At 40.7% G+C, this 17,598-nt stretch overlaps 1 protein-coding gene across 4 annotated transcripts in view; it reads left to right on the top strand.

Annotated features, from left to right (window-relative positions):
* Positions 1-17,598, top strand: part of zgc:85722 (uncharacterized protein LOC407982 homolog) — a 91,982-nt gene that overhangs the window by 54,205 nt on the left and 20,179 nt on the right. For all 4 annotated transcript variants that reach the window (XM_036963531.1, XM_036963530.1, XM_036963529.1 and 1 more), the window contains exons 10-13: positions 3,274-3,486; positions 10,682-10,835; positions 15,052-15,179; positions 16,589-16,773. In XM_036963531.1, coding sequence (XP_036819426.1) covers positions 3,274-3,486; positions 10,682-10,835; positions 15,052-15,179; positions 16,589-16,773 — 680 coding nt within the window. The remainder of the gene's footprint in view (positions 1-3,273; positions 3,487-10,681; positions 10,836-15,051; positions 15,180-16,588; positions 16,774-17,598) is intronic.

Genomic DNA, 17,598 nt, shown 5'->3' with positions numbered 1-17,598 from the left:
GAAATTGACTTCCTCAGTACTGGTTTTTGTAAGAGGTGTTGACAAGCTGTCTGTTTAAAATACTAGCACACAGATCGGACACCCATGCATACCCCACAAGACATGCCACCAGCGGGTCTCTTCACAGTCCCCAAGTACAGAACAGACTATGGGAGGCGCACAGTACTACATAGAGCCATGACTACATGGAACTCTATTCCACATCAGGTAACTGATGCAAGCAGTAGAATCAGATTTAAAAAGCAGGTAAAAGTACACCTTATGGAGCAGTGGGGACTGTGAAGTAACACAAACATAGGCACAGACATATGCAAACAAACACATGATAGCATACGCACTATACACACACGTACACATGGATTTTGCGTAGTAGATATGTGGTAGTGGAATATGGGCCTGAGGGCACACACTTAGTGTGTTGTGAATTCTGTAATGAATGTACTGTAATGTTTTTAAAATTGTACAACTGCCTTAATTTTGCCGGACAGCAGCTAAATGTGAGCCATAATAAATACAAATGTCCAGTGCAGCTGTTTTTAACTCAATATCAAATAATTTCTGGGTAACAATTAAGTACCTAACTGTGATTGTTTAAAATGGTCAAAAAGAAACCAAAATAGCTTCGTATCAAAGAGCAATTTTTCAAGCAATCATTTTGCTAGGACTGACTGGGAGTGGTCTGAGTGGGGAGGGAAAAACCATCTGTTATTGGCAGAGAGGTTCAGAACTCTATCTCTTATTGGTCTGCCAGGCAGTCCAAAACTCCATCCCAAATAGGCAGAAGTTTCAGGCGGTCTTACGCTAAAACGACACCATCATCGTTTTCACAATTTCACAGTATTATTTCATCCTCACAGTGTGGAAATATACAGTGGGGCAAACAAGTATTTAGTCAGCCACCAATTGTGCAAGTTCTCCCACTTAAAAAGATGAGAGGCCTTTTATTCATTAAAAATCCTAAAATGTGATTTTCTGTATTTTTTTTTCCTCATTTTGTCTGTCATGGTTGAAGTGTACCTATGATGAAAATTACAGGCCTCTCTCATCTTTTTAAGTGGGAGAACTTGCACAATTGGTGGCTGACTAAATACGTTTTTTGCCCCATTGTATATAAAATACAGAAAAATCCAAAATGTTTGACTGCACTGGGCCTTTAAATTAATGTCCTGTGGTTGCGGAATGGTGAAACTCAACACAGAAGTAGGACAAATCCAACACATGCAGACTTGCGGCAAAGCTACGCAGCCTAGCAGCAGTACAGTCTGCCTCCACTAAAAATTAATGACTTCTGCCGGATCGCAAAGATTTGAACGCAGTACAGTGCCTTGCGAAAGTATTCGGCCCCCTTGAACTTTACGACCTTTTGCCACATTTCAGGCTTCAAACATAAAGATATAAAACTGTATTTTTTTGTGAAGAATCAACAACAAGTGGGACACAATCATGAAGTGGAACCACATTTATTGGATATTTCAAACTTTTTTAACAAATCAAAAACTGAAAAATTGGGCGTGCAAAATTTGTACAGTCCAGGTGTGCAAAGCTAAACTTTGTTTAAAGTTTGCCACAAGCCACCTGGGAGACACACCAAACATGTGGAAGAAGGTGCTCTGGTCAGATGAAACCAAAATTGAACTTTTTGGCAACAATGCAAAACGTTATGTTTGGCGTAAAAGCAACACAGCTGAACACACCATCCCCACTGTCTGCATGGTTTGCATGGTGGTGGCAGCATCATGGTTTGGGCCTGCTTTTCTTCAGCAGGGACAGGGAAGATGGTTAAAATTGATGGGAAGATGGATGGAGCCAAATACAGGACCATTCTGGAAGAAAACCTGATGGAGTCTGCAAAAGACCTGAGACTGGGACGGAGATTTGTCTTCCAACAAGACAATGATCCAAAACATAAAGCAAAATCTACAATGGAATGGTTCAAAAATAAACAAATGCAGGTGTTAGAATGGCCAAGTCAAAGTCCAGACCTGGATCCAATCGAGAATCTGTGGAAAGAACTGAAAACTGCTGTTCACAAATGCTCTCCATCCAACCTCACTGAGCTCGAGCTGTTTTGCAAGGAGGAATGGGAAAAAATGTCAGTCTCTCGATGTGCAAAACTGATAGAGACATACCCCAAGCGACTTACAGCTGTAATCGCAGCAAAAGGTGGCGCTACAAAGTATTAACTTAAGGGGGCTGAATAATTTTGCACGCACAATTTTTCAGTTTTTGATTTGTTAAAAAAGTTGTTGTTGATTCTTCACAAAAAAATACAGTTTTATATCTTTATGTTTGAAGCCTGAAATGTGGCAAAAGGTCGCAAAGTTCAAGGGGGCCGAATACTTTCGCAAGGCACTGTAGATGGCATCATGAGGAAGGAAAATTATGTGGATATATTGAAGCAACATCTCAAGACATCAGTCAGGAAGTAAAGCTTGGTCGCAAATGGGTCTTCCAAATGGGCAATGACCCCAAGCATACTTCCAAAGTTGTGGCAAAATGGCTTAAGGGCAACAAAGTCAAGGTATTGGAGTGGCCATCACAAAGCCCTGACCTCAATCCTATAGAAAATTTGTGGGCAGAACTGAAAAAGTGTGCGAGCAAGGAGGCCTTAAAACCTGACTCAGTTACACCAGCTCTGTCAGGAGGAATGGGCCAAAATTCACCCAACTTATTGTGTGAAGCTTGTGGAAGGCTACCCGAAATGTTTGACCCAAGTTAAACAATTTAAAGGCAATGCTACCAAATCTTAATTGAGTGTATGTAAACTTCTTACCCACTGGGAATGTGATAAAAGAAATAAAAGCTGAAATAAATCATTCTCTCGACTATTATTCTGATATTTCACCTTCTTAAAATAAAGTGGTGATCTTAACTGACCTAAGACAGGGAATTTTTACTCAGATTAAATGTCAGGAATTGTGAAAAACTGAATTTAAATGTATTTGACTAAGGTGTATGTAAACTTCTGACTTGAACTGTATATTTTATTCCCCCCCTAGGTAGAGTGTTAAGATGACTTTGTAATGAAAAGTGCTATATACAAATATAATAATAATTGTATATATTGTTTTTGTGTTTTTTTTTTTTATTAATACACTAGAGGGGAAAAATGAAGACGAATTGCACATTCATGGTTGTGTCACAAATGTCACCCTCTTTCCTATATAGTGCACCGTCTGACCAGGGCTCAAAGTAATGCAATACAGGGAATAGCGTGCCATTAGGGACACATAGCATATAACACACCACTCCCTCTTATCCCTTTCTCTCCAGATCTCCCTGCTGAAGCAGAGTCTGGAGCTGCAGCTCTCCCAGTCCCAGGGCGCGCTGCAGCAGCTGCAGGCCCAGTTCAGCCAGGAGAGAGAGCACCTGAGCCAGCAACTCCAGGAGCTGCAGCTGGAGCACCAGCGCAGAGAGCACCGGCTGCAGGAGGCTCAACGCTGCGCCCATGGCACACTGGAAGACGCCCGCCAGCACCAGCTCAGGGTGAGAGAATAATACACACACACACCCCTCATATATGTTGTGCAATCAGAAGGTATTCATACCCATTGACTTGTTCCAACAAAAATTGTGTTACAGCCTGAATTCAAAATTGATGAAATGTTTATTTTATCTCAACATTTTACACATATTACACCATCATGACAAAATGAAAACACGTTTTTTTTTTTTTTGTTGCTATTTATTGAAAATGAAATACAGTAATATCTCATTTACATAAGTATTCACACCCCTGAGTCAATACATGTTAGAATCACCTTTGGCAGCGAATACAGCTGTGAGTTCTTGAATAAGTCTGTAAGAGCTTTGCACACCTGGACTGTACAACATTTGCACATTCTTCTTTTTGAAATGATTTTGTCAAGTTGGTTGTTGAGCATTGCTAGACAGCCATTTTCAAGTCTTGCCATTGATTTTCAAGCTGATTATAGTCAAAACTGTAACTAGACCACTCAGGAACATCAATGTTGTCTTGGTAAGCAAACTCCAGTGTATATTTGGTCTTGTGCTTTAGGTCATTGTTCTTCTGAAATGTGAATTTATCTCCCAGTGTCTGTTCGAAGCAGACTAAACCAGGTTTTCCACTATGATTTTGCCTGTGTTTAGCTCTGTTCCGTTTATTTTTATCTTAAAAAAAATCCCTAGTCCTTGCTGATGACAAGCATACCCATAACATGATGCAGCCACCACCATGCTTGAAAATATGAAGAGTGGTACTCAGTGATGTGTTGTGTTTGCCTCAAACATAACAATTTGTATTTAGGACATAAGTTAATTTCTTTGCCACATTTTTTGCAGTTTTACTTTAGTTCCTTATTGCTAACAGGATGCATGTTTTGGAATATTTAAATTCTATACAGGCTTCCTTCTTTGTCTGTCATTTAGGTTAGTATCGTGGACTAACTACAATGTTGTTGATCCATCCTCACTTTTCTCCTATCACAGACAATAAACTATTGGCCTCATGGTGTATTCCCAGATAGGTTTCCTTTCTCTCCGGCATCTGTGTTAGGAAAGACCCCTGTATCTTTGTAGTGACTGGGTGTATTGATACACCATCCAAAGTGTAATTAATAACTTCACCATGCTCAAAGGGAATTTCAATGTCAGCTTTTTAGATTTGTTTCCCATCTACCAGTAGGTGCCGTTCTTTGAGAGGCAGTGAAAAACCTCCCTGGTCTTTGTGGTGGAATCTGTGTTTGAAATTCACTGCTCGATTTAGGGACCTTAAAGACATTTGTATGTTTGGGGTACATGCAACTTAATATATGACTTCATAAGCATATTTTTACTCCAGAACTAATTTAGGCTTTCCATAACAAATGGTTTGAATACTTATTGACAAAAGACATTTCAGATTTTCATGTTTAATTAATTGGTAAATGTTTTTGTCAAGGGGTGTGTATACTTTCTGAAGGCATTGTAAATACTTTGTACCCATACACATGCTCCATACACCTCACTCATTGACCATTGTTTCTCCAATAGTTTTTGTGGTATAAGATAGCATGTACTGTTAACCATCCCCTACTCTGTGTCTCCATATCCTGTCAGATACTTAAATGTTTTACATTTTAGTCATTTAGCAGACGCTCCAGAGAGTAGTGAGCGCGTTCATTTTGATCCTTTTTTTGTTGTACTGGTCCCCCATGGGAATCAAACCCACAACCCTGGCATTGCAAGCGCCATGCTCTACCAACTGAGCTACACCTGAGATATACATTGTCAGTGTCACTCATCTGAAATGGTCACTGTGTCTCACTCTCCCTCTTTATCTCCCTCCCTCACTCTCTCCCCTCCCTTTTTATCTGCCTCTCTAGTACCTACAGTAAATGCACTTTTAGCCAGTTTATTAGGTACACCACCCCGTTCATGAAAATGCTTTGGTCCTACAGACAGTGAGTCACGGGACCGCTATATAAAACAGACAGACAGGCATCGAGGCATTCAGTTACTGTTCGATTGAACGTTGGAATAGGCAAAACGAGGGACCTGAGAGACTTTGAGCTTGGTATGATCGTGAGTGCCAGGCGCGCCGGTTTCAGTATCTCAGAAACGGACGGCCTCCTGGGCTTTTCATGCATGACAGTGTCTAGGGTATTACAAAGAAACATCCCGTCAGCGGCAGTCCTGTGGGCGAAAACAGCTCATTGATGAGAGAGGTCCAGTGGCCACCAACACTGGACAATTGAGGACTGGAAAAACATTGCCTGAAAAATCCCGGTTCCTGTTGCGTCATGCTTGATGAAAGAGTCAGCATTTGGAGTAAACAGCAGGAGTCCACAGGCCCCGTCCTGCATGGTGTCAACGGTACAGGCTGGTGGCGGTGGTATAATGGTGTGGGGAATGTTAGGTCCCTTGATACCATTTGAGCAACGTTTGAATGCCACACCTTGTAGAAACTTTGCCCGTGAGAATTCAGGCTGTTCTGGAGGCAAAGTGGGGTCTAACCCTGTTCTAGATGGGTGTACCTAATAAACCGAAACACTGAGTGTATTTCTCTTCTCTTTCTTATACCTCTCCATTTCCTCCAGCTGGCTCCTTCTCTCTCTTTTTCTTCCCCTCTCTTCTCCTAATGTATCTATACCCCTGCTCCCTTTCCTTTCTTCCACTCAGCCCCCTTCCTCACTCCCTCTCTCCATTAGTCCATGTCCAGTTGGATTCATTCCCACCTTTGTGTCCATGTCACCATCTGGATGTGTCCTCTGACCTTAAGCCTCAGTCACCAAACCACAGAGCAGTGAGTTGGAAAAACTGCAGTGCTGCTGCTACCAGACCTGCTGATGTAATGGCAATTACAATTATCCCAATTGAAAACCACTGCTGAATTGTTGCCTGTTACAAGAATGTGGGCTTCTTCAAGAAAGACTTCAGGCTCTAAAGAAAAATCATGGAGTTGCAGGTATAGTAATTGGATTTCAAGTTTGCATCAAAGCAGTATTTATATTGTAGTGTGAAACAAAAGGAAGTTAGTCTGCATAATAATTCATATAATATTCTGTGTTTGCGCAGTAAGGAAATTGTTTTCGTCGGAAACCCAGTTACTAACTTTGATTGAATTGGGACCTTAATAACTCTACTGGCCTCTTACCTAACATATCAATCCATTTAATTTGTGAATACAGTGCAATATACCGTATCGACCAGCACCTGTTTCCGAAGGATCAAATTTGTTTCAATTGTAAAGAGGGTTGTAATAGAGCAGTGTTATCAGGACTAACCTCCAGTTAAATTAGATTGAACCCAGTAGAAAACCTTTGATGTAGAAAAAGCGGTATACAGAGGCTAACAGGCTCTATATTTGCCTCACACCCATGCTGGGGCCTTGAAAGCTATACCTCTTAAGTTACTGTTCCATAAGAATTAACATAATATTTTTTTTAAACAACAGGCAGCTGCTTTTATATTAAAATGTATCTGGAGAAAAAAAAAGTTTGTTCTTCATAGTCACAGTGCAGCGCTTGGTCATAAAAAACAGCACATATTTCAATGAACAAAAATATAAGCGCAACAAATTTTCCATGTGCACAAAAAGCTTATTTTGGGGCAATAATTTGTTTATATCCCTGTTGGTGAGCATTTCTTCTTTGCCAAGATAATCCATCCACAATGACAGGTATGGCATATCAACAAGCTGATTAAACAGCGTGATCATTGCATAGGTGCATCGTGTGCTGGGGACAATAATAGGCCACTCTAAAATGTGCAGTTTTGTCACACAACACAATGCCACAGATATCTCAAGTTTTGAGGGAGCGTGCAGTTGGCATGCTGACTGTAGGTATGTCCACCAGAGCTGTTGCCATAGAATGTAATGTTAGTTTCTCTACCATAAGCCGCTTCCAATGTCATTTTAGAGAATTTTGCATTACGTCATGCTCTGCTCGTTATCCTCAACAGGGTCTTGACCTGACTGCAGTTCGGCGTCGTAACCGTCTTCAGTCGGAAAATGCTCCCCTTCGATGGCCACTGGCACGCTGAAGAAGTGTGCTCTTCACGGATGAATCACGGTTTCAACTGTAGAGGGCAGATGGCAGACAGTATGGGCTCGTGAGGGCGAGTGGTTTGCTAATGTCAACGTCGTGAAAATAGTGCCCCATGGTGGCGGTGGGGTTATGGTATGGGCAGGTTTAAGCTACGGACAACGAACACAATTGCATTTTATCAATGGCAATTTGAATTGATCCTGAGGCTTATTGTCATACCATTCATCCACCGTCATCACCTCATGTTTCAGGATGATAATGCACACCCCCATGTCACAAGGATCTACACAATTCCTGAAAACAGAAAATGTCCCATTTCTTCCATGGCCTGCGTACTCACCAGAAGTCACCTATTGAGCATGTTTGGGATGTTCTGGAAGAACGTGTACAACAGTGTATTCCAGTTCATGCCAATATCCAGAAACTTCGCACAGTTATTGAAGAGGAATGGGACAACATTGCACAGGCCACAATCAACAGCCTGATGTGTTGCACTGCAAGAGGCAAATGGTTGTCATACCGACTGGTTTCTGATCCACACCCCTACCTTATTTTTAAAGGTACTGTTTCTGTGACCAATAGACGCACATCTGTATTCCCAGTCATGTGAAATCCATAGATTAGGGCCAAATTAATTTATTAAATTAACTGATTTCCTTATATGACTGCGTGGCCATGCACGCCTCCAACTCAATCATCGAGTTTTCAGACGACACCACAGTGGTAGGCTTGATTAGCAACTACAACGAGACGGCCTATAGGGAGGAGGTGAAGGCCCTCAGGGTGTCTGGTGTCAGGAAATAACCTCTCACTCAACATCAACAAAACAAAGGAGATGATCATGGACTTCAGGAAACAGCAGAGGGAGTACAATGCATCACCGGGGGCAAACTACCAGCCATCCAGGACACCTACAGCACCCGATGTCACAGGAAGGACAAAAATATCATCAAGGACAACAACCACCCAAGCCATTGCCTGTTCACCCCGCTTATCACCCAGAAGGCGAGGTCAGTACAGGTGTATCAAAGCTGGGACCGAGAGACTGAAAAACAGCTTCTATCTCAAGGCCATCAGACTGTTAAACAGCCATCACTAACATAGAGGTTGCTGCCAATATACAGACTCAAATCTCTTGCCACTTTAATACATTTATTTAATAAAGGTATCACTAGTCACTTTAAATAACACCACTTTAATAATGTTTACATATCCTACATTACTCATCTCATATGTATATACTGTGTTCTATACCATCTACTGCATCTTGCCTATGCCGCACGGCCATCGCACATCCATATATTTATATGTACATATTCTTATTCATCCCTTTACATTTGTGTGGGTAAGGTAGTCATTGTGAATTTGTTAGATTATTTAGATATTACTGCACTGTAAGAACTAGAAGCACAAGCATTTTGCTACACTAGCATTAACATCTGCTAACCATGTGTGTGACCAACAAAATTTGATTTGATATGAACTGTAACTCATTAAATCTTTGAAATTGTTGCATGTTGCGCTTATATTTTTGTTCAGTATAATTTGAGACACTAAAATGGTGGACAGTTGTTTATCTCATGGTAGTGGGCTGCTCTGTCCATCAGCTCATCCATCTGTAATGTCAGCCTTTGTCACATCTTATTGTGATATTTACATCAATTATATATCAATGATATATTTTCAAGTGCGTGACGATACTTAACATTGTGATGTGCAAGACTATAATTTGAGAGACTGCAGTTTTCTCAGTTAGGCTGAGAACTCAATATGTTGACATTTAAGTCAAAAAATGTTTTTTAACTAGGCAAGTCAGTTAAGAACAAATTCTTACTTTAACCCACTGTCCCTAGGCCGCATTTAACTGCCTGTTCAGGGGCAGAATGACAAATGTGTCCCTTGTCAGCTCGAGGATTTGAACTTGCAACCTTTTGGGTACTAGTCCAACCCTCTAACCACTAGGCCACCCTGCCCTTCCGGCAGGCTTATTTTTTTGCCATGCTAAGATAAATTAATGAGAATATGACTATAATATTATAAACAAGCACATAAAATGGCACAATCTGGAATGATCTAGTCTTTAATGGCGCAAAAAGGATTATATTGGATATCACAATATTTGGAGAAGCATATCATAGAACAGGTCTCCTGTCAGAACAGAAATGACAAGAGGTTATAATGCTGTTATTGCATCAAATGGTTGTTTTATGCAACAGAATAAGGGCTTGTTAGAACGCTGATCTGTGTGTCTTCTACTGAGGATGGGCCGCTGGAAGATTTACGTTGTCTTTGGGTGATACCGCATTCCAGAGCATGAGTTAATGTTTCTGTTCTGTAAGGTACCCGGGAGAGATGACTCCAGGGCCAGACCCTGGTCTCTTCACAATGAGATACTGTCTGCTGTGAATTAGAAGTGTCTTTCATACAAATCTTAACCTTGTGACCTGTTTCATACATCTGTTGTTTGTCATGTAGACTGAAGGAGGGTGGACTTTTCTATAAAATGCTGTGGCTCAAAACAGCTCGTTGAGTTCTCAGTGATCACCTCCAGGGGTGATTACCAACCAGCTCCATTACTGCAGTAATTAAATAATAAAGTTTGATTGTTTTGAAGACATCTACAAGTCTCTCCTTTTGATTACAATAATTCCACCACACTCTCCAAATATCGGCCAACCCTAGTGTGTATGTGTGCCTATTAGGAGTGTGCCCATCTGACCATATTCATAATCGAATCCGTAAATTGACAGTTATTAGTCGGATCAGATAATACTCATAATCAGAATAACAGAAGTGTTTTAAAATGCCTAAATAGAGGATGGCAATACATAATCATCTCCCTGCAGATGAAGCTGCAGATCAGCAGCAGCAGCAGCAGCGGACTTGTGTGTCTGTGTGTTTGTTCTCAAAACTTGCAGGCAGATGAGTTTGCTGACACTCAGTCAGAACGCGCATAAGCTTTTCATGTTTTTCCTCCCCTTGCTCTGCTTGTTAGATATTATGCACATTCTAGAAAACATTCTTGCTGTGTGTGCGCGGATATGCATTTACATATGTTTGAAAATATATTATGTCATTTTAGGTGATGTACTGTATATGTTGCTACCATTTGTACAATGTTTTGTTGAATGATTAAACACAGTGTGTGTGTGTGTGTGTGTGTGTGTGTGTGGTGGTGGGGAGGGGTCTAGGCTTTGGAGGAGCGTTTGAAGCAGGAGCAGAGGGAGGAGGTGCTGGCGCTGAAGGATGCCCACAGACGCACACTGGACATCCTCAGACAGCAGTCAGAACAGGAGCTGCAGACGTTGCGCTTTGAATTGGAGGACGAAGGCAAGGCCATGCTGGGTAAGAGCCTCACACACTGGACAATTTTTTAAAGAAGTGGGGCAGTACCACTCTCCACATATTTTTTGTTTATTGGATAGTATGGAGGTAAAGGTAGAACCCATGCGGCAGTGGTATATGTGATCCAGAGGCAACAGCTTAAACCGAAAGACAACCCTAAGCCACCGTGCTGGACTATTCGATCACAAAAGCCACCTTTGAAAGAACACACACAAACACCCCCCCCCCCCACACACACTCTCCAAAGCTATTTTTAATGAACCAAGGCATCATTTTCAAAGTGATAATGAATGACGAGTGAGAGATACCTAATTGTACATTTCTAACAGTTTATTATCAATGTAGGTGGTGTACTACCTGTCAATAATCAGGTGTCAGCAACAGGGGGCTCAATTTGGCTCACAAGTGATTTTATTTGCACAATTTATGTTGGACAAATAAAAACACTAGGAATCCAGCTAGTAATGACTTTAATTTAAGATATTTCTTCTCAAATAATTCCTTTAATAAATAAAGTTATATATTATCGTATCCGGACCAAATCTGAACCAATTATAGGTCTATGTTTGGTTCAGATTTGGTCCAGACCAGCCTTGATTTCAACGTCCACAGATGTCTGGACCAGCATCGATTTGGCCCAAACATACAGTGGTTCCTCCACTAAAAGTTTTGTGATTATGCTGCGGGACTTAGAGGTAATTTGTGGTTTAGTACGATACCCTGCGTCACCACTTCATTGCTCCAGACCAGAGCAAGGGGGAGTTAGAGCACTGATTATGCTTTTGGGTCCTACTGTTTCTCTGACAATGAATGGGCGACATAAACATAAATAGAAACTGATAATTTTGCACGACTTCAGTATTACTTACTAAAACTGTTGTTACACTAAGGTTTTTATTATTTTATTTTGTTAGGATTATTTTGCTCTGACTAGTAGTGTAGCCCACTCCCGACCTGTCATGTTGTACAGCGCCTGAGTGTCGCAACGGTCTAAGACACTGCATAGTAGTGCAAGCTGTGTTGCTACAGATGCTGGTTCATTACCTGTGCTGTCCTCGACTGGAAGACCCATGAGATGACTGTAGGTTTTTGGTTTCCCTCTGTCTAAAAACATGAATATATAATTCTAAATTACAAACTGGCTTTATTTACAAATTAGCAACAAGGTCTCAGTCCGTGTTCAAGAATGGTATTTTTCTCACTCATTTTACGTTATTTGAAAATTAAATAATTATCAATATGTTGTTATTTTATAAACAAAGTCATTATTATTAATTTAGAATTATATAAAAGCCCCGTGGATATTGTCAGATATATTATTAACCCTGTTATATTAGCAGGACAGTATATTGGTCATGGCGCACAATGGGATTGCCTTACAGTTCTCCAGCTGTATCCACTGAAAGCATGTGAGGTGCAAGGCACGAGGGCATGGGGCATGGGATAGTCCGCAGAGCAGCGCACAGAAGATGGACCTAGCCCATGGGGAAGGGAGAGGGGGGGTTGACCCCCACCCTGCCACACTGGGTAGCACAGAGCAACACTTTAAGGGGGAACGTTCCCGCTGTTCTTAGTGCCAGTCTGAACGTTCAAACTTAAACAATGTAACTAATAATGGCGTCTTTATGCTTTCGTTAATAAAAGAATGATAAAAATACTCTTTCAACATGCCAATGTTTATTTAGTTATGGATCCATAATGAATTACTATGGGAATAAATATCACTGAATTACAGAAATATCCTCCAATATGTAATTATTGGCAGAGAGTCACATCATATTTTTCGATATACTGTAGGTGTACCGTAGGCGACATGAGTCTCAAAAGTGTTGAGTAATGTGCTGTTAAGTGGTGTAGGTCTTATTTATTTAAAAAAGCAATAGGATTTGAAGCAATAGCCTACAACCGTTTCTCGCTGCTCTGAGATAAGCATGGGGACTGGTCTTGATAAATCAATGAGATTGTCATTTTGACTGAATCTCCGTTTGGGTATTGGTTAGACTATAATTATGGTGTAGAAATGTTATGCTCTTAGTGTAACCTTTATATAACTAGGCAAGTCAGTTAAGAACAAATTCTTATTTACAAGGACAGCCTTCTTCCTTATCCTTCCTCCCCATCAGTGAATTGAACCCCGGTCTCCTGCGTGCCCGCACAACACAGAGATTATTTAGCTAAATAGCCAAGTACTGTAGCCTACTCCCGACGTCCCGTTTTACAGCGCCATCATTTCCATTCCATCCTAACTTAGACCCATCCTAACGGAAAAGGTTTTTAAATTTTCTTGGAATAGAAACACCATAATATTAATCAAATCAATTAAGCAAAATGTCTTAAAATCAGTCCCATGTACAGTCGTGGCCAAACGTTTTGAGTGACACAAATATTAATTTCCACAAAGTTTGCTGCTTCAGTGTCTTTAGATCTTTTTTGGCAGATGTTACTATAGAATACTGAAGTAAAATTACAAGCATTTCATAAGTGTCAAATGCTTTTATTGACAGTTACATGAAGTTGATGCAAAGAGTCAATATTTGCAGTGTTGACCCTTCTTTTTCAAGACCTAAGCAATCTGCCCTGGCTGTCAATTAACTTCTGGGCAACATGGATAATCATTCTTGCATAATCAATGCTTGGAGTTTGTCAGAATTTGTGGGATTTTGTTTGTCCACCCGCCTCTTGGGGATTGACCACAAGTTCTCAATGGGATTAAGATCTGAGGAGTTTCCTGACCATGGACCCAAAATATCGATGTTTCGCACCCCGAGCCACTTAGTTATCACTTTTGCCTTATGGCAAGGTGCTCCATCATGCTGGAAATGGCATTGATCGTCACAAAACTGTTCCTGGAAGGTTGGGAGAAGTTGCTCTCGGAGGATGTGTTGTTACCATACTTTATTCATGGCTGTGTTCTTAGGCAAAATTGTGAGTGAGCCCACTCCCTTGGCTGAGAAGCAACCACACACATGAATGGTCTCGGGATGCTTTACTGTTGGCATGACACAAGACTGATGGTAGCGCTCACCTTGTCTTCTCCGGACAAGCTTTTTTCCAGATGTCCCAAAAAATTGGAAAGGGGATTCATCAGAGAAAATTACTTTTCCCCAGTTCCTCAGCAGTCCAATCCCTGTACCTTTTGCAGAATATGAGTCTGCCCCTGATGTTTTTCCTGGAGAGAAGTGGCTTCTTTGCTGCCCTTCTTGACACCAGGCCACCCTAAAAAAAGTCTGCATGCAGATGCTCACACAGAGTGATCTCCAGCTTTGTCCTCGTCAACACTCACACACGTGTTAACGAGAGAATCACTGCCATGACAGCTGGTCAGCTGGTCCTTTTGTGGCAGGGCTGAAATGCAGTGGAAATGTTTTTGGGGGATTCAGTTCATTTGCATGGCAAAGAGGGACTTTGCAATTAATTGCAATTCATCTGATCACTCTTCATAACATTCTGGAGTATATGCAAATTGCCATCATTAAAACTAAGGCAGCAGACTTTGTGAAAATGTATATTTGTGTCATTCTCAAAACTTTTGGCCAAGACTGTACAAAAAAGGTTTTAAATTCTCTAGTACAGCCACTATTGAAGGCTATCAAATGCTTCTCAATTGGCTTAAGGACAACAAAGTCAAGGTATTGGAGTGGCCATCACAAAGCCCTGACCTCAATCCTATAGAAAATGTGTGGGCAGAACTGAAAAAGCGTGTGAGAGCAAGGAGGCCTACAAACCTGACTCAGTTACACCAGCTCTGTCAGGAAGAATGGGCCAAAATTCACTCAACTTATTGTGGGAAGCTTGTGGAAGGCTACCCGAAATGTTTTACCGAAGTTAAACAATTTAAAGGCAATGCTACAAAATACTAATTGAGTGTATGTCAACTTCTGTCCTACTGGGAATGTGCTGAAATAAATCATTCTCTCTACTATTATTCTGACATTTCAAATTTTTTAAATAACGTGGTGATCCTAACTGACCTAAGACATGGAATTTTTACTTGGATTAAATGTCAGGAATTGTGAAAAACTGAGTTTAAATGTATCTGGCTAAGGTGTATGTAGACTTCCGACTTCAACTGTATGTACGGTTGAAATTTAGCCATCGAAATGATTACCAAAAAAAGACGTTGTTTCAAAGTAAAATATGTATTTTCAAAGCCATGCTCTACCAATTGAGCCTCACGGGACTTTAATGTTCCCCTCCTCCTCTTCCTCCCCTGTAGCCTCCCTGCGCTCTGAGCTGAACCACCTCCATGCAACAGCCATAGAGCATCTGCGCCAGATTCACCTGAAGGATAACACTGCTGCCAAACTGGAGCTACAGGGTGCTCTGGAACAGAGTCAGCAACAGGTCAGTCCGTAGTTGACACTTTTTGCTGCTTGAGGTAGAAGTTGCCCCTAACCACACTCTTAATCATACCCATAACAATTTGGGGGGGGGGGGGGGTGAAATTATATCTGGGGGTGTATGTATTACACGTCTCATAGTAGGAGTTCTGATCTAGGATAAGTTTTGCCTGATCCTAGATTAGTACTCTTACTCTGAGATGCTTGATACACATGGCCCCTGACTTGCTATCAGTGGCTAGAAAGGACCAGAGGAGGACTTTTAGGGTGTGTTTGTGCTTATTTTTTTATTTTTATAAATTGTTATTTGGGACTCATCCCTTGGGAGCTGAAGCTCACTGTTTGCCAAGCATCTGTGATGTAGCCAAAACAATATTATAATTATATTTGAAATACAACAGCTTACGATCACATCATGTGCATCTCATATACAGGCTGAGGCAGCGTTTTGAAAAGTAAATGCTGCTTTTGATGTTGCTTTTTGCATTGACAAACTGGGGTATGCAGTAACACAAACATAATAGGGTAGGATGATACTAAGTCGTATAGATAAGCAAACTGCCCAGAGGTCCAAGATTACCCATTTTCTCATAGTCTGTGCTTTAATCTTTAGGGTGAATAATAATACATAAGTGAAGAACAACAAAGAATCTGAAAGGTTCCATGTGTGTACACATTTCTATATATATTTCCGAGCACTTCGGTTGCATAATTTTCCTATGTTGGACCACACTCTCTCTTTCCCTGTCTCTCTCTCTCTTTCCTTCCCTTGCTCTCTTTTTATTTCTCAGAAATACAAGGACAACTCATTTCAGTTAATTGCAGTGCTACAGCTTTTAACATGACCCACTTAAAAATGTAGACTGCGCCTTAGGGCTGACATCTACCCATGCCTCTTCCAAGCAGCTTCTACAATATCTCTTACAAATTAAACAAATTAGAAATAGGGTCCCAAATCAAATATTTATATATTTGGACACACAGTCTGTAAACCGCTTTAGAAATGTTGAAGTATTGTTGTAACCATATTGTTTTGAATAATACCTGGGTGTCACAAACTCACATCAATGAGGGAAAGAGGGGAAACAAGTTTGTTTCTTGGTGTAACCCTACATTTACACACTGGCAATTACTATTGAATTGGCTGTAGCAAAGTTGTGGAACTATTTATGGATGGAATCAAACCAGCCCCCCTATGTTTTTAGAGCAGGCGTACTAAGCTCTGTACCAATAGGATTAATTCGCTTTGATAGCTATCCCTAGAGTTGGGATCCTAAAAAAGTACCTGAAAATGTGTGCTTTTTCATTCTTGAATTGGAATTTCAATTCTAGTTCTGAATTGACTGAATTAGATTGGAATTGTCACCTCAGCAATTATGATTGTCTTCATTATCTTGTCTGACTTGGAACCAGGAGGAGGACCTGCTGGGTAGTATATCAGACCTGCAGCAGGAGGTGTCCTGCAGAACCCACCGTATCACAGACCTGGACCACGAGATCCACTCCCTCAATGAGACCATCAGCACCCTCACCAGAGAGCTGGAGCTCAAGGGCAAAGAGGTTCTCCGAGTCCGCAGCGAGGCCAACCAGCAGATCAGGTACTGGGACCCATTAACTGGCATCTATTTATAGTGACCCCTAAGGGAGCGAGGGAGTACCCAGGTCTTCCAAACCTCTCAGTATATGTGGACCCTCATGGTCTTAGAAATGCTAGATTGACATGAAAAATAGTATTATATTTTTCAAGAGCCCACATTATCATGTGAGGTGTGATTTACAGTTTTTTTCCCCCAATCACTTTGGTGCTAAAGTGGTATATTTTTAAAACTCTAAGCACAAAAATCTAAACAGATAATCAAAATGGCTCATAATTCACAATTCTAAGCACATTTTCAATTGAGTGAGTACAACAAACAAATTCACAAAGTAACTTGTTCACTGTACCAAATCACTATTTCAATTTGGATCAGCTTTTTTCAAAATGCAATATTGTCTTTACTTTTGATATTATTTTCTTGTCATTTGTCAACAATACTGTTAACTATGACTTTATCAAACTGCTCAAAACTGATAACTACTGAACCAAAATTATGTGGTGCCTAGTTAACTTACTTAATGTACAAAACATTAGGAACACCTTCCTAATATTGAGTTGCACCCCTTTTGCATTCACATTAGGCAATACAGTTACATTGTTTTTAAACATTCTAAAAACCTGTTTTTGCTTTGTCATTATGGGGCATTGTGTGTAGATTAATGAGGGGGGGAAAGAATTTCATAATTTTTAGGCTGTAACGTAACAAAATGTGGAAAAAGGAAAGGGATTGAATACTTTCCGAATGCACTATATGTACCCGGAGATAACTGAAGATCTCTATCTCTGGCATAATGCTATGCTCTGTGGCTAGAATGATTGACGTGAT

Source organism: Oncorhynchus mykiss, chromosome 26 (assembly GCF_013265735.2).
Source record: "Oncorhynchus mykiss isolate Arlee chromosome 26, USDA_OmykA_1.1, whole genome shotgun sequence".
NCBI classification, from domain to species: domain Eukaryota; kingdom Metazoa; phylum Chordata; class Actinopteri; order Salmoniformes; family Salmonidae; genus Oncorhynchus; species Oncorhynchus mykiss.
The sequence above is the reverse complement of the archived record's forward strand: the minus strand, read 5'-3'. Positions and strand labels throughout refer to the sequence as shown.